This window comes from Bufo gargarizans, chromosome 9 (assembly GCF_014858855.1).
Source record: "Bufo gargarizans isolate SCDJY-AF-19 chromosome 9, ASM1485885v1, whole genome shotgun sequence".
Lineage (NCBI taxonomy): Eukaryota > Metazoa > Chordata > Amphibia > Anura > Bufonidae > Bufo > Bufo gargarizans.
Genome location: NC_058088.1, coordinates 144,275,935 through 144,291,001, shown reverse-complemented (window position 1 = coordinate 144,291,001; position 15,067 = coordinate 144,275,935). Strand labels below are relative to the sequence as shown.

General features: G+C 46.7%; 1 protein-coding gene across 4 annotated transcripts in view; it reads left to right on the top strand.

Moving 5' to 3' along the window:
• Positions 1-15,067, top strand: part of LOC122946423 (gamma-aminobutyric acid receptor subunit alpha-3-like) — a 489,200-nt gene that overhangs the window by 110,833 nt on the left and 363,300 nt on the right. The window contains exon 4 of one of the 4 annotated variants that reach the window (XM_044306044.1): positions 10,658-10,783. The exons of the other annotated variants lie outside the window; for them this stretch is intronic. Within the exon in view, the coding sequence (XP_044161979.1) occupies positions 10,658-10,783 (126 nt within the window). The remainder of the gene's footprint in view (positions 1-10,657; positions 10,784-15,067) is intronic. 4 annotated transcript variants of the gene reach the window in all.

Sequence of the window (15,067 nt, the reverse complement as noted above, 5' to 3'; positions counted from 1 at the left end):
TGTGCAGAATTTAGAAGATGGGCAACTGACTCGGGGTGGAATGATCCTGCACTCCGGAGTCAGTTTTGTCAGGGGCTATCTAGTAGCTATTCATGAGTATCCCGATTCATTGGTGACGGACATGTCTTTGGCAGTGCGGCTTGATAGACGTCTTAGAGAGAGGTATAAGATTCATCTTGAGTGGGGGGTTCTGTCTGAAAGTGGATGCCATGGTGGCACTAGACTCTTTTGAAATTTTGATTTTGAGGTATTTGTTGAAAGTGGTGCGGGGGTAAACCTTACTGATTATCATTTCCTCCAAAATCTTGGTTTGAGAACTAGCACATTAGATAAAGAGATACCGGTGTTTGCAATTGATTCCTCCCCTCTCTCACAAAAGAGCCCTACTCATATCGTTCATGACATTCAGTTAAAGGTGGGTGATTCACATGTTGAGTTCATTTCTTGTTTTGTTATGAAGGGCTTGCCTGCCCCGATGGTTCTAGGTTTAGCGTTGTTGATAAAGCATAACCCTACTATTGACTGGCAAACAAGACAAATCAGTAGCGGGAGTGAATTTTGTACGGACAACTGTCTTTGTGCTTCTATCTCAGGGGTGTCAACTACGGTCCTACCTCAGTTTCTCTGTGATTTTGTGGATGTATTCTCGGAGGGTGGAGCTCAGGAGTTGCCCCCCCAATCCAGAATATGATTGTCCGGTCAATCTCATCCCTGGAGCTAAACTGCCAAAATCTCAACTATAGAACCTTTCCCAACCCGAAAGAGAATCTATGCGGAAGTATATTGCCGAGAGTTTGGCAAAGGGACATATTAGGCCATCTAAGTCCCCTGTGGCCGCCGGCTTCTTTTTGTAAAAAAGAAAGACTGATCACTTAGACTGTGTTTAGATTTCCGGGAATTGAATCTCATTATGGTCCGTGATCCTTATCCCCTTCCTTTGATTTCTGATCTATTTGATCAAATTGTTGGAGCCAAGGTGTTCTCCAAGTTGGATTTAAGAGGAGCTTATAATCTGATCAGAATTAAGGAAGGAGATGAGTGGAAAGTGGCCTTGAATACTCCCGAAGATCATTTCGAGAATCTTGTCATGCCCTTTGGTTTAACTAATGCACCAGCGGTCTTTATCAATGATATTTTCCATCATTTAGTGGGAAGGTTCATTGTTATTTACCTTGATGACATACTAATTTACTCACCCGATTTGAAGACCCATCAGGATCACGTGAGACAGGTGTTGTCGATACTTCGGGAGAATAAATTGTATGCAAAATTGGAAAAATGGGTATTTGCTGTCCAGGAACTACCATTTTTTTGGAAACCTGCTTTCTGACTCTGGCTTTCGTATGGACCCCGAAAAGGTCCGGGCGGTACTTGAATGGGACCAGCCTCAGAATCAGAAAGCTCTGATGCGGTTTTTAGGTTTTACGAATTACTACAGAAAATTCATCTTGAATTATTCCACCATTGTAAAACCTTTGACGGATATGACTAAAAAAGGCGCCGATAGGCTCACCTACCTATCATGACACTACCGTAAATTCATTTTGAACTACTCGACTGTGGTTACACCTTTAATGGACATGACTAGGAAAGGTTACAATGTCTCAGTCTGGTCTAATGCGGCATTACAAGCTTTTACTGCGGTGAAGAAATGTTTTACTTCTGCTCCTATACTGGTGCAACCGGATGTGTCACAGCCATTCATTATGGAATTTGACGCATCCGGGTAGGGGTAGGAACAGTCTTGACTCGGGGTTCTTCACCTACTAAATGGCACCCATGTGCATTCTTCTCTAAGAAACTCTCGGCTGCAGAAAGGAATTATGATGTGGTTAATTGTCATGCGGTGGTGTGGGAACTAACTTCACACCAAACACAGAGGGGGAAGGGGAAGGTATTAGGCCTTGTAACTAGGGATAGGGGAATGATCACACCAAGTAAGTCCCTAATCCAAGCCCTGACTACTGACAGTATGAACAGACCTTGATGGCAGGAATGTTGATACACAGGAACCTAAGCCTTATCTCACCATAACAGGGCCCTGGAGATAGAGTCAGGACAACAGATGGCCTGTTCCTTCCCATCTGTAGGAACAGAAGACCCCCTAAGGCCTAATACCAAAAGGTAGGGGAAATACAACAAAAAAATAATAAAGGAAAGACACTTAATGAGCAAGAACTCAGAGGAGAACCAACAGCAGACCCCTTCCAACATCCAAAAGGAACTATCAACCGCATAGCATAATGGGTGAGACCAGACTATATAGAGGAGGAGGAATGACCACTTAAGCTACACCTGAGACCAGAGGTGTGGCCATCCCCAGTAACAACACGGAAAGTGAAACTAAATAGGCTGTCAATCACATGCAGTCTGTCTCCTCGACTTTCTAGTCCCTGTCACGGGCAGGACAGTGACAGTAACCCCCCCCCCCTTCTATAGGTGGCCTCCGGATTTTATACCGTCCATCATGAGAGGCACAGGAGGCAAGGAGGACGGTTCTAGAGGTTCGATATATCTCTTCAACAATGAATTATGGAACACATTATGAATCTTCAAAGCCTCAGTGATTTCAAGACGAAAGGCAACCAGGTTAACAATCGCAGTGATTTTATATGGACCAATAAACCTTGGACCCAACTTCCAAGAGGGGACTTTCAACTTAATGTTTCTTGTGGACATCCACACAGAATAACCCAGATATTAGGTCCGGACCATTCATATGTCTCTTGTCAGCCATACGTTTATACTTATTGCCCATTTTTTTTAGATTATTTTGAATCTTCCGCCAAAATCATCCCTCTTCTGGTATACCAGAAGTCTCTATACCAGAAAATGTGCCAAATTGCAGGTGGAACCCATATGCCTAAAAAAACGTCAGCTTATCAGTGGACTTCTGTCTATGGTTATTTATAGCAAATTCGGCTAAAGACAAAAATGAAGACCACTCTTCCCGGTTCTCCGAGATAAAACATCTCAAATAAATCTCCAGACTCACGTTAATGCATTCAGTCTGTCTGTTCAACTGAGGATGAAAGGCCGAAAGGGAATGACAATTGTACCCCCAGACGAGTACAGAATGCCTTCCAGAATTTGGAAACAAACTGAGTCCCCCTATCAGACACCAAATTAGAAGGAATACCATGTAATTTCACAATGTTATCAACAAACACTTGTGCACTTTTAGCATTAGGTACACCTGGCAATGCTATAAAGTGCGCCATCTTACTAAAGCGATCAACAACCACCAAAATCTCAGTTTTTTCCTAAAGAATTAGGCAAATCTGTGAAAAAAATCCATGGACAAATGAGTCCAAGGTCTGGACAGGATGGGCAACGGAGGTAAATATCCGGAAGGCCGAGTATGTGTCACCTTAGCACGTGCACAAGTACTACAAGCACATAGTCCTCAACACTCTTACTCAACCCCGGCCACCAGAATCTACGAGAGATGAGATCGACAGTGGATCTGCTCCCAGGGTGTCCTGTGAGAACCGTACAGTGATGTTCCTCGAACATCTTGTGAAGTAATTCAGAAGGAACAAACAACTTCCCCAGAGAAAAAGAATCCGGTGCATCTCTCTGGGCCTCCAACACCTCTGCCTCAAGGTCGGGATATAAGGCGGATATAACTACCCCTTCCGAGGGAAGCTATGTACAAAGCATCAGACTTGACGTTCTTAACCCCAGGGTGATAGGTGGCTAGTGATGGATGAACATCGGCTGGGATGGTTAACGAAAGCGATCGCACAAATGCGATCAAATGTTTGCGAACCGCAAGTTCGCGGCGGGCCCCATTCACTGTAATGGCAGGCAAACCTGAAAAACCTTCAGCTCATATTTGCAGCCACCAAATAATTACAAGAAGTGCACAAATCATCCCACAACATGGACAGTGACAGTCCAGATGTATTATTCGAATTTGCGATCTCCATTCATTATTTTTTTCAATGCAAAATATCGTCAATGTAATTTTCCTCTATGCACATGCGCAAAATATGCACAGCCTGCTACAACAACTGGGTTTCCACCAGACCGAAGTTGGATGCGATCAGAAAAGATGGTTGGCAACAATTTTCGCGACGTTGAGGAAGAATTTCTGATCACTGTAAGTAATTTGACATTAAAGCAGTGTATTTGATTATATTTTACATGCATGTTATAACAATCGCTGTATATGCAGATCGAGTGTTTAAAAAAAAAAGCGGCATTGGGAAAAATCCCTAATGATGCGATTTATTTTTTCGCGGTACACACAACTCACATTTTATAAGGTCTCGTGAGATATCAGGCCTCTTTCACACTTGCGTTGTCCGGATCCGGCGTGTACTCCACTTGCCAGAATTACACGCCGGATCCGGAAAAAACGCAAGTGAACTGATCCGTCTTCAAAATGCTTTCAGTGTTACTATGGCAGCCAGGACGCTATTAAAGTCCTGGTTGCCATAGTAGTAGTGGAGAGCGGGGGAGCGGTATACTTACAGTCCGTGCGGCTCCCGGGGCGTTCCAGAATGATGTCAGAGCGCCCCATGCGCATGGATGACGTGCAATGCAATCACGCCATCCATGCGAGTGGGGCGCCCTGACGTCACTCTGGAGCGCCCCGGGAGCCCCGCACGGCGGTAAGTATACTGCTCCCCCGCTCCCCACTACACTTTACCATGGCTGCCAGGACTTTAGCGTCCCGGCAGCCATGGTAACCATTCAGAAAAAGCTAAACGCCAGATCCGGCAATGCGCCGAAACGACGTTTAGCTTAAGGCCGGATCCGGATCCATGCCTTTCAATGAGCATTAATTCCGGATCCGGCCTTGCGGCAAGTGTTCAGGATTTTTGGCCGGAGCAAAAAGCGCAGCATGCTGCGGTATTTTCTCCGGCCAAAAAACATTCCGGAACGGATTTCTCTCTATTCAGAATGCATTAGGATAAAACAGATCAGGATTTTTCCGGCATAGAGCCCCGACGACGGAACTCTATGCCGGAAGAAAAGAATGCAGGTGTGAAAGAGCCCTTAGGTGATTGGTGTACTAAGTATTGTTGTGAGAACTTGCCACTCCAGTGCAGGCCCCAAAAATGAGCCAATAGGCATTCACCAGACAGCAAAGAACTTTGGATTCTGTGGCTGGAGGTACATTAGGCTGTCACAGGATAAATATGTAACTGTCAGCCAGTACAGGCCTAAAAAATTAGGCATTCAACTGACATAAAAGGCCTTTTATGCCGTTGTATTTACCTAAGATAGAGACCATGATTTGTTCTGGGTGGTGGCGGATATTTGTGGGCTGTCATGAGGAATTTCAATCAAACATGGTCAACTCGTCACATGTGTTGAATTCCTCCGAGATCCATGTCTCATTCATTTTTAGAGCTAGGCGAGTGCGCTTATCGGTCACAATCCCCCCTGCTGCGCTGAACGTCCTTTTGGACAGGACACTGGACGAGGGGAAAGCCAACAGTTCCATGGCAAATTGTGCCAGCTCTAGCACAGGTCAAGCCTGCACACAGACTAGTCCAGGGGTTCATTGCTTCTCAGAGCGTCCACATCGGCCGCTAGCCCGATGTAGTCGGACACCTGTCGGTCCAGGCGTTCCCTGAGGCCGTATCCGGAGGATGGCTGGCGATGGGTTCGCTGCAAGAATGATCTCATATCCGAAGTGACCAACACATCTTCAAACCGCCCTCTTCTTCCATGCGCTGTTGGATTGGTACCCGCAACTGTTTCTCTGTGAGTGGAAATTCCTCTGCCAGCGCCCACAAAAACAGAATGCAGCATTTCTCGAAGCAAGGCCTGGAAGTGCTGCATTCTGACAGCCCTCTGTGATGGTGGTAACATTTCCGCCATTTTGTGTTTGTACCGGGGGTCTAAGTAAGTTGCCACCCTTTATGCTTTTTATATAGGGGTCCCTCTTCAAACACTGGAGCAAAAAGGCCCCCATTTGCACTAAACTTGAAGCGGTGGAGTGGCCTGGCTCCTGCTCATCATTCAGGATAATGTTGTCCTTGTTCCCCTCCCCCATCCACGGACAACACCAGGGATCCCAGAAACGTTTAAAGCATGCTCTTCTTGCTCCTCCTCGCCATGGCACCATCCCTCTCTGACTCTTCTTCAGACTCCTGTTGTTGACTTTGATGGAGTAGCCCCCTGTGGGAATTCATCCAGCTTTGCGACTTCCTCGTCTTCCAGCTCCTGCTCCTCGGCGGCTTGATCAATGACATGACGCAATGCACGCTCCAGAAAGAAGGCGTAAGGTATGATGTCACTGATGGCGCCCTGGCTGCGACTGACCAGTTTGGCATGCGTTGCGCATGAGCAGCCACTGGCGTGGTGAAAAAAAAAACAAGCTCCCCAGAACCTGTCCTGCCGCAGAGTTCGTACAGGTAGTCATTAACTGCACATTTCTGCTGGAGCAGCCAAATAAGGGATATACAAGGTGGAGTTCCATTGCTTCAGGCAGTCACAAATCTGACGTCTGACGGGCAGGTGGTGTCGCCGCTGAATGTCAGCAAGGCGAGCTATGGCCATGTAAGATCTTAAATGGCCAGAGATTTTCCTGGCCTGCCACAAGACGTCCTGGAGCCTGGGGTTTTTGGCAACGAATCGCTGCACTACTAAGTTCAAGACGTGTGCCATGCACGGCACATGTGTCATTTTGCCCTGTTTAAGCGCCATTGTCGCACCCTACTTTACCAACTGTCAAATTGAGCGGGGTTAGCCACTGTGATCTGCCTGTGACCACAAAGCTGAAAGGAGTGCAGGACTGGTGTGGCTCTTGGCTTCCAGGCACAACAGATGTAGCACAGCATGGCAACGTCTCACCTGGCACGTCGAAAAGATTCTGGGGATCTTGGGGGGCACAGTGGAAGAGACGGTAGCAGCGGAAAAGGAGGAGTCAGCCGTGGAGGAGAGGGAGGATGTAGTAGGAGAAGGAGAAGAAGAGGGAGGCCTGCATACAATCCATGGCGGTAACACCAAATCTACACGAGTGCCACGGGTTGTATGCTCGACGGCCGTCGGAAGGTTCACCCAGTGGCCAGTAAAAGTTATGTACCTTCCCTTCCGTGTTTGCTATACCACGTGTCTGTGGTCAGATGTATCTTGGCACCAACACTGTGTGCCAGAGATACATTGACTTGCCACTGAACGTGGCCATATAGCTCTGGGATGCCCTTCTGGGAGGAATATTTCCTTCTGGGGACCTTCTATTGCAGTGTTCCAATGGCCACTAATTTTCTAAAGGCTTCCGAGTCCACCAGTTTATATGGCAGTAGTTGGCGGGCTAGCAGTTCTGACAAGCCATCTTTTTTTGCTCGAACATTTGGGGCAAGGAAGCCTGCCTTTTGCCAAATGAACGTGACGATGGCATGGTGGAAGGTGGAGTGGAGGATAACTGGGAGGAGAGAGGAGAACGGTGAGCGCTGGGAGTGTGGCTTTGTTGGTTCTGACGGTGTTGCTCCCACTGGGTTCGGTGATGGGAGGCCAGGTGCCTTCTTAAGGTGGTCGTCCCTAGGCGAGTGTTGGGCTTACCGCGACTTATGCGTTGACAGCACAGACTGCAGATTGCAACACTATTGTCAGCAGCGGACACATTAAAAAAAGCCCACCCTGCGGAGCTATGTGGCGGCGTCCTGGGAGCGCCAGATGTGACCGTACATGGTGGATGTTTCGTTCCAGATACATTAGCAGTCTGCTTTTTGCCTCCTATGCACTAAGTTCTGCCTGCTTCTCCTCCCTATCTGCTGCTCCGTCTCTCCTTCTGAACTCCCCTCCTCTTCCTCTTTTGTTAGCACCCACGTGATGTCCATCGACACATCATCGGATTCGTCACCTTCACCACCACTGACATTAGAGATCTCGGAGTAGGCAGCAACAGCGGGGACCACCCTCCTTGGGCTGATCTGGGTACTGTCGTCAGACTGCTGGGCAGCGACAGTTGACAGCTCCTCTTCCTGATCCGATGCCAAGAATGGCTGCACATCGGTAAGGTCTTGGAATGTATGGGAAAATAATTCCTCTGACTCGAGGACTATGGTGGTGGTGGTGTCTTTGGGGGTGGACACAACAGAGAGTGAAGAGGGTGCAGATAGAGAGGATGCCGAGGGTGCAGAAGCGGAAAGCTGAGTGAGCCACTCAACCAAGTCTGGTGCATCCTTTGACGTAATCGCACGCACCTTCTGCAACTTCCCACTTAGGCTCCGGCCTGGTGCACCTGCCCGACCCCTACCACCCCTGCCTCTTCCTCTGCCTTTCATTTTCAAAATTACCTTGTGACAAAAGTCCCTAAGCAGTATTTGTGGAAGAAGGTATATCACACCCGTGCCTCCGTTTTTTGGGGGGGGCAACTGGAAAATCAAACCAGTAGAAATAATTTCTTCAAATAGTGTTTGTCACTCTGTGTAGATGCGATAAAACGCAGCAAAACCGCAGACATGCTTGAACAGCCTACAGCTATCAGCTTAAAGCAGGGCATTGTGGCAGTTGTAGTTTTGCAACAGTTGGAGGGCCGCAGGTTGAGCATGCCTGCCGCAGACAAATGCTTCACTACCTAAATGCACTATATAGAACTTATATTATTGGTATATAAAATCCCTGCTTCAATCAGTTTTTTTGGGGGGCAACTGGTAAATCACACCAGTTGAAAATATTTCTTCAAATAGTGTTTGTCACTCTGTGTGGCTGCAGTATCACAGCAAAACCGCACACAACTGCTGCACAATACAATTGCACTATAATACACTTTCTATGTTATAAAGTATATTTTAGGTATATTACACCCCTCAGTATGTCACACCTATCGATAGCACACCTATACCAGTCCTTAAAAGGACTTTTGTGGCCCTATTAGCCTGAATGTAAAATGGCACCCAGATCAGGTTTATTTATAAGGTAGGGGGTATGTCCATGTGCTGAAACTTTTTAATTGGCTGTCCTGCACCACCTAATGGATGTGTCATTGGTCGAAGTTCTTCACAATGTAAAAGAATATGGCAAGCGCGAATATCGCCATATGTTCGGCGAACCGCGAACGAGCAAAGTTCGCCGCGAACCGCAAGGCCATCTCTAAAGGTGACGATAAAATTAAATGTGGTGAAAAACAACGACCATCTGGCCTGCCTTGGGTGCAGTTGTTTAGCTGACTCCAGGTAAGCCAGATTTTTGTGATCAGTAAGCACAGTAATAGGATGAATTGCTCCTTCCAACCAATGACGCCATTCCTCAAAAGCGAACTTAATCACCAGCAACTATTACCCACAAAATATTTCCTCTCTTCAGGAGAAGAAAGCACATGGGCACCATTTACTAGGTGAAGGACACTGCAACAAAACTGCTCCTTGGATGCATCAACTTCCACAATGAATGATTGTGACACATCAGGTTGCACCAGTAAAAAAACGTAGAAGCAAAACACTACTACGCCTCAGAAAAGGCTTGTAATGCCACATCAGACTAAGACATCAGAACCTTTCTTAGTCATGTCCGTCAAAGATTTGACCACAGTCGAGTAGTTCAAAATACATTTACGGTAGCAGTTGGTGAATCCCAAAAACCGCATAAGCACTTTCAGATTTTCGGGTCAATCCCAGTCCAACACAGCACGGACCTTCTCTAGATCAATACGAAAAACCTGAAGATGAGAGTAGGTAACCCAGGAATTGCACTTCCTGAACTGCAAATAACCACTTATTCTTATCATACGATTTATTCTCTCCTAGGATCTGCAACACCTGTCTCACGTAATCCTGATGAGTTTCCATATCTGGAGAATAAATTAGTATGTCATCCAGATACACAACCACAAACCTCCCCACCAGATGATGAAAGATATTATTAACAAAATGCCGAAAAAAAACGCAGGAGCATTAGCTAATCCAAACGGCATGACCAGACTCTCAAAATGACCCTCTGGGGTATTAAACGCCGTCCATTCATCTCTTTCCCTGATCCTGACCAGATTATATGCCCCTCTACGGTACAACTTAGAGAACACCTTGGAACCAACAATCTGATTAATCAAAGGAATCAAAGGAAGGGGGGAACGGATTACAGACTGTAATATGATTGAGCTCATGGAAGTCCAGACATGGCCTAAGGGTTCAGTTTTCTACTTTACAAAGAAAAACCCTGCTGCCAGTGGGGACTTGGAAGGTCTAATATGTCCCTTAGCCAAACTCTCGGCAATACACTCTCGCATGGTCATTATTTTGGGTTCAGAAAGGGTATATAACTTAGATTTGGTCAACTTCGCACCGGGAATAAGAATGATAGGACGATCATATTCCCGATGTGGGGGTAACCTCTAGTAACCGCTCTCAGAAAATACATCAGATAAATCTGAAATGATAGAGGGAATAACGTTAGTGGTCAAGACAGAAAGAGATGTATTAAGGCAGTTGTTCATGCAATAATCACTCCAATCGCGAATCTGTCTCACTTGCCATTCAATGGTAGGATTATGTTTGCTCAACCATGGTAAACCCAGAACTAATGGAGCAGGCAGACCCTCCATCACAAAACACTAAATGGATTCCTGATGAAAATCACCCACTCCTAAACGGATGTCCTACACCACCTGTGACAAACATTTCTGAGTAAGTGGTGTGGAGCTAATGCAAGCACCGGAATATTTTTCTCTAATGCACTTGTTTTCAATCCATGCATACAGATGTACTGACCATCAACTGGGTTAACCCCTGCCCCACGGTTAATAAAGACCTCACCTCCACAGTTTTGGATTCTAGCGCCACCTCGGCAGACAGGAGAAATCGGGTACTACCAGTAAATGGCAAAAGTAAGTTCTCTGACTCTCCACCCACACCACAAAGAGTAAGATGGGAAAACGTTTACTTCTTGTTTTCACCTTGATGCAGAATGTAAGGACAAACATTAACAAAATGTCCCCTTTTTTCACAGAAAAAACATACTCCCTTCTTATGACTGGAACTCTTGCAAGCAGGCCCAGGGCTAGGTCCCCCTAATTGCATGGGTTCGTTAGCAGGCATAAACTCAGGAGTCTCTCCTCCCAAGATGTCAGAGGAAGCCGTCACGTTATCTGATAGTTCATCCTGAGAGTGAGGGACCTTTGATCTCTCTCTCTCAGGTGTCTATCCATATGTACAGCAAGGGACATAGCCACTTCCAGTGACTCAGGATTTTTGTGAAAGGCAAAGACGTCTTTTAGCCTCTCAGACAATCCCTGACAGAATTGACTATGAAGAGCTGGATCATTCCACTCCGTATCCGTAGCCCATCTCCTAAATTCAGAGCAATATCTCCCTGCAGAGCTCTCTCCTTGCCGTAAACCACGTAACTTGGTCTCGGCCAGGGAGATCCGATCCAGGTCATCATAGATAAGAACTAGAGCTATGAAAAATTCATCTACAGCCAAAGACAGACCTTGCAATTGTCCAGACAGTGCAGCGATAGAATACATAGCCTCACTGACACAGACAAAATCGACGGTTTGGGGCAGTTGATAAGGTCATGGCGTGGTGTGGGAACTAACTCCACACCAAACACAGAGGGGGGAGGGGAAAGGTATTAGGCATGGAAACTAGGGATGGGGAATGGTCACACCTAGTGAGTCCCTAATCCGAGCCCTGACTACTGACAGTATGAACAGACCTTGATCGCAGGAATGGTCATACACAGTAACCTAAGCCCTATCTCACCATAACAGGGCCCTGGAGATAAAGTCAGGACAATGGATGGCCTGTTTCTTCCCATCTGAAGTAACAGGAGACCCCCTCAGGCCTAATACCAAAAGGTAAGGGAAATGCATCAAATAAAGGAAAGACATTTAACTCCGAATATGCAGATGAACAGGGACCAGCACTTCAAACATCCCAAAGGAGCTTTTGAGGAGTGGCATCATTAGTTGGAAGCAGCAATTCATCCTATTACTGTGCTTACTGATCACAAATTTTGGCATACCTGGAGTCGGGTAAACGACTGAACCCAAGGCAGGCCAGATGGTAGTTTTTTACCAGATTTAATTTCATTGTCACCTATGGGAGCAGATCCACTGTTGATCCCATCTCTCATAGATTCTGGTGGCCGGGGTTGCGTAAGAGTGTTGAGTCATGTGCTTGTAGTACTTGTGCACGTGCTAAGGTGACACATACTCAGCCTTCTGGATCTTTACTTCTGTTGCCCATCCTGTCCAGACTTTGGACTCATTTATCCATGGATTTTATCACAGATTTACTTAATGTGATTTTGGTGGTTGTTAATCGCTTTAGTAAGATGGCGCACTTTATAGCATTGCCAGGTGTACCTAATGCTAAAACTCTTGAACAAGTGTTTGTCGATAACATTGTGAAATTACATGGTATTCCTTCTGATGTGGTGTCTGATAGGGGGACTCAGTTTGTTTCAAAATTTTCCAAATTCTGGAAGGAGTTCTGTACTTATTTGGGATTTCAATTGTCCTTCTCTTTGGCCTTTCAACCTCAGTCGAACTGACATACTGAACGCACTAATCAGAAAGTTTCTGCTAGTGCAGCCTATAAAGCATATACAAGGTGGAGTTCCAGTGCTTCGGGCAGTCACAAATCAGATGTCTGACGGGCAAGTTGTGTCGCCTCTGAACGTCAGCAATGCAAGCCATGGCCGTGTAAGATCTTTTAAAATGGCCAGAGATATTTCTGGCCTGCTGCAAGACATCCTGGACCCAGGGGAATTTGGAAACGAATCGCTGCATGACTAAGTTCAGGACATGTGCCATGCACGTCATGTGTGTAATATTGCCCTGTTTCAACGCACTCAGCAGATTGGTACTTTTGGCGCACGCCACTTTACCAACTGTAAAATTGAGAGGGGTTAGCCACTGATCGGCCTGTAACTGCAGAGTGCAGGACCAGTGTGGGTCTTGGCTTCCAAGCACAACGCATAGAACAGCATAACAACGTCTCACCTGGCACTTCAAATATGTTTTGGGGGGGGGGGGGGGTGTGCAGCGGAAGAGACGGTAGCAGTAGAAAAGGAGGAGTTAGCCGAGGAGGAGATGGAGGATGGAGTAGGAGGAGAAGAAGAGGCAGGCCTGCATGCAGTCCGTGGCGGTAACAGCAAATCCACATGGGTGCCACTGGTTACATGCTTGACGGCCGTCAGAAGGTTCACTCAGTGGGCAGTAAAAGTTATGTACCCTGCCCATGTTTGCTAGACCACGTGTCTGTGGTTAGATGTATATTGGCACCGAAACTGTGTGCCAGAGATACATACACTTACCGCTGAACATGGCCATATAGCTCTGGGATGCCCTTCTGGGAGAAATATTTACTTCTGGGAACCTTCCATTGCGGTGTGCCAATGGCCACAAATTTTCTAAAGGACTCAGAGTCCACTATTTTATATGGCAGTAGTTGGCAGGCTAGCAGTTCCGACAAGCCGGCGGTCAGCAAGAGGGTTATCCGGCGTCATCAACTTTTTACGTTCGAACATTTGGGCCACGGAAGCCTGCCTTTTGCCAGATGAACGCGACAATGGCATGGTGGAAGGTGAAGTGGAGGACAAATGGGCGGAGAGAGGAGAAGGAGAAGAGGCAGGACGTGGAGTGACGGGAGTGTGGCTTTGTGGGTTCTGACGGTGTTGCTCCCACTGGGCTCTGTGATGGGAAGCCAGGTGCCTTCTTAAGGCGGTCGTCCCTAGGTGAGTGTTGGGCTTACCGCAACTTATACATTGACAACACAGGCTGCAGATGTCAACACTATTATCAGCAGCTGACACGTTAAAAAAAGCCCACACTGCAGAGCCATGTGCCAGCATCCTGGGAGCACCAGATGTGATCGTACATGATGGATGGCTTGCTCCAGATACATTTGCAGTCTGCTTTTTGCCTCCTATGCACTGTGAGTTCTGCCTGCTTCTCCTCCTTCTCCTCCCTATGTGCTGTGCCGTCTCTCCCTCTGAACTCCCCTTCTCTTCCTCTCTTGTGGGCACCCACGTGACGTCATCATCGTCACCCTTACCACCACTGACATTAGAGATCTCAGAGTAGACAGCTACAGTGGGGACCACCCTATTTGGGCTGATCTCGGTACCGTCGTCAGACCGCTGGGTGACGGCCGTTTGCTACCTCCTCTTCGTCATCCGATGCCAAGAATGGCTACGAATCGGTAAGGTCTGGAAATTGATGGGAAAATAATTCCTCTGACTTGAGTGGATGGGCTATGGTGGTGGTGGTATCTTTGGGGGTGCAAACAGCAGAGAGTGAGGAGGGTGCTGATAAAGAGGATGAGGAGGGTACATAAGCGGAAGGCTGAGTGAGGCACTCAACCAACTCTGGTGCGTTCTTTGATGTAATCGCACACAACTTCTACTGCTTCCCACTTAGGCTCCAGCCTGGTGCAACTGCCCGACCCCTACCACTCCTGCGGAATGGCCTTCCTTTTCCTTTGCCTGTCATTTTCAAAATGACCCTGTATTTGTGGAAGCAGGTATATAGAACTCCTTAATGAGTATTTGCTGGAAGCAGGTATATCAAACCCCTTAATTAGTTTATTTTGGGGCAACAACAGGTATATCACATCAGTTGCAATTAGTTGTTCCAATAGCGTTTATCCCTCTGTATAGCTGCGATATCTCAGCAGAACCACACACAAGTGCTGCACAATACAAATGCACTATATATAAATTTATATTATAGGTATATCACACCCCTGCCTGAATCAGTTTTTTGGGGGGGAAACTGGTATATCACACCAGTTGCAATTAGTTGTTCCAATAGCGTTTGTCCCTCTGTACAGCTGCGGTATCTCAACACAACCGCACACAACTGCTGCACAATACAAATGCTCTATAATATACTTTTTATGTTAGAAAGTATATTATAAGTATATCACACCCCTCAGTATGTCACAGCTATCGATAGCACACCTATACCAGTCCTTAAAAGGACTTTTGTGGCCCTATTAGCTAGCGTTTGTTATCTCTAACAGTCTGTCCCTGCTCCACACAGTAACCTCTCCCTACACTGGCAAAAGACTGAATGTAAAATGGCAGCCAGATCGGGTTTATTTATAGGGTAAGGGGTGTGTCCATATGCTGAAACATCCCAATTGGCTGTCCTGTCCCA